The sequence below is a fragment of the Octopus bimaculoides genome, chromosome 14, assembly GCF_001194135.2.
Source record: "Octopus bimaculoides isolate UCB-OBI-ISO-001 chromosome 14, ASM119413v2, whole genome shotgun sequence".
In the NCBI taxonomy this organism is placed as follows: Eukaryota; Metazoa; Mollusca; class Cephalopoda; order Octopoda; family Octopodidae; genus Octopus; species Octopus bimaculoides.
Genome location: NC_068994.1, coordinates 12,489,360 through 12,490,518, shown reverse-complemented (window position 1 = coordinate 12,490,518; position 1,159 = coordinate 12,489,360). Strand labels below are relative to the sequence as shown.

Here is a 1,159-nt window from a genome sequence, read left to right as displayed (position 1 = left end):
TTTTTTTTTTTTGGTTTTTATTCTTTTCGTGGTGGGGAGGATGAGGTCAGAAAAGGGGGGAACTTTTTTTTTTTTTATATTTTAATCTTTTTTGGCGGGGGATGTATTTCACATTTTCTTTTTCGTTTTATTGATTATGTTTTCTTCTCTTTTTTTTCTTTTTTTGCAATTTTACAGTTTTATAGCTTCATTTCGAAAAAAAAAAGAAAAAAATTGAAACAAGCAGGGGTGGGGAAAGAAAAATCCTCCCTAATCCCTTTTTGCCCCATCACCTCCCACATACACATACATGCTCTCTCTCTCTCTCTCTTTCTCTCTCACATACATACATACACACACACATATTGAAATCTAATATATATATATTTTTTCTTTTGTTCTGCCACTTCTTACTGGCCACTGTCTTCAGCATCTTCTTCCTCAATTGGTTTCGACCATAGTTTCTGATCAGAGAGAAGTGATGGTGGGAATAGTCTGGTGTGAAGATAATCTTCAAGAACCTGTAAAATGGTTATAAAAAAATTTTTTTTTTAATCAAAATTTGCAAACGAACATAAGTATATCTATTTACTGTCTGAAAAACAACAAATTCTGTCTTGTATTTTATTCCTTCTCTCAAGTCATCAAGAATATATAAGAAATAGTCTAGCTCATTCTCTCTCTGGCCAAGAACATAAAAGAGACTGTCTTGTGCCTTGCTTTTTCTGGCCAACAACATATCAAGTTAACAATCCAAACAACATATCAAGTTAACAATCCAATATCTTGTCATCTTTCTCTCTGGTCAACAACATATCAAATTAGTAGTCCGGTACCTCGTCCTCTCTCTGGTCAACTCAATACCAAATTAGCAGTCCAGTACCTTGTCCTATCTGTGGTCAACTCGATACCAACTTAGCAGTCCAGTACCTCGTCCTCTCTCTCTGGTCAACAACATGCCAAGTTAGCAGTCTAGTATCTTGTCCTCTTTCTGGTCAATGACATATCAACGAAATAGTTTCGTGTCTCACTCTCTTGGACAATACACAAACAAATCCCTCAAATTCACTTACAGATGAATGACAGGGGCTGCGCTTTCTGAGTCCCACACACTTAAATCTCTCTAAATCTGTACTTAACACTTTCATTCCCATATTTCTGTTGAAATACTATATATATA

General features: G+C 35.3%; 1 protein-coding gene across 1 annotated transcript in view; it reads right to left on the bottom strand.

Moving 5' to 3' along the window:
* Nucleotides 1–389: 389 nt before the first annotated feature.
* LOC106872619 (regulator of telomere elongation helicase 1) overlaps nucleotides 390–1,159 on the bottom strand; it is a 76,576-nt gene continuing 75,806 nt past the window's right edge. Inside the window, exon 21 of the mRNA XM_052973020.1 lies at nucleotides 390–500. Coding sequence (XP_052828980.1) covers nucleotides 390–500 — 111 coding nt within the window. The remainder of the gene's footprint in view (nucleotides 501–1,159) is intronic.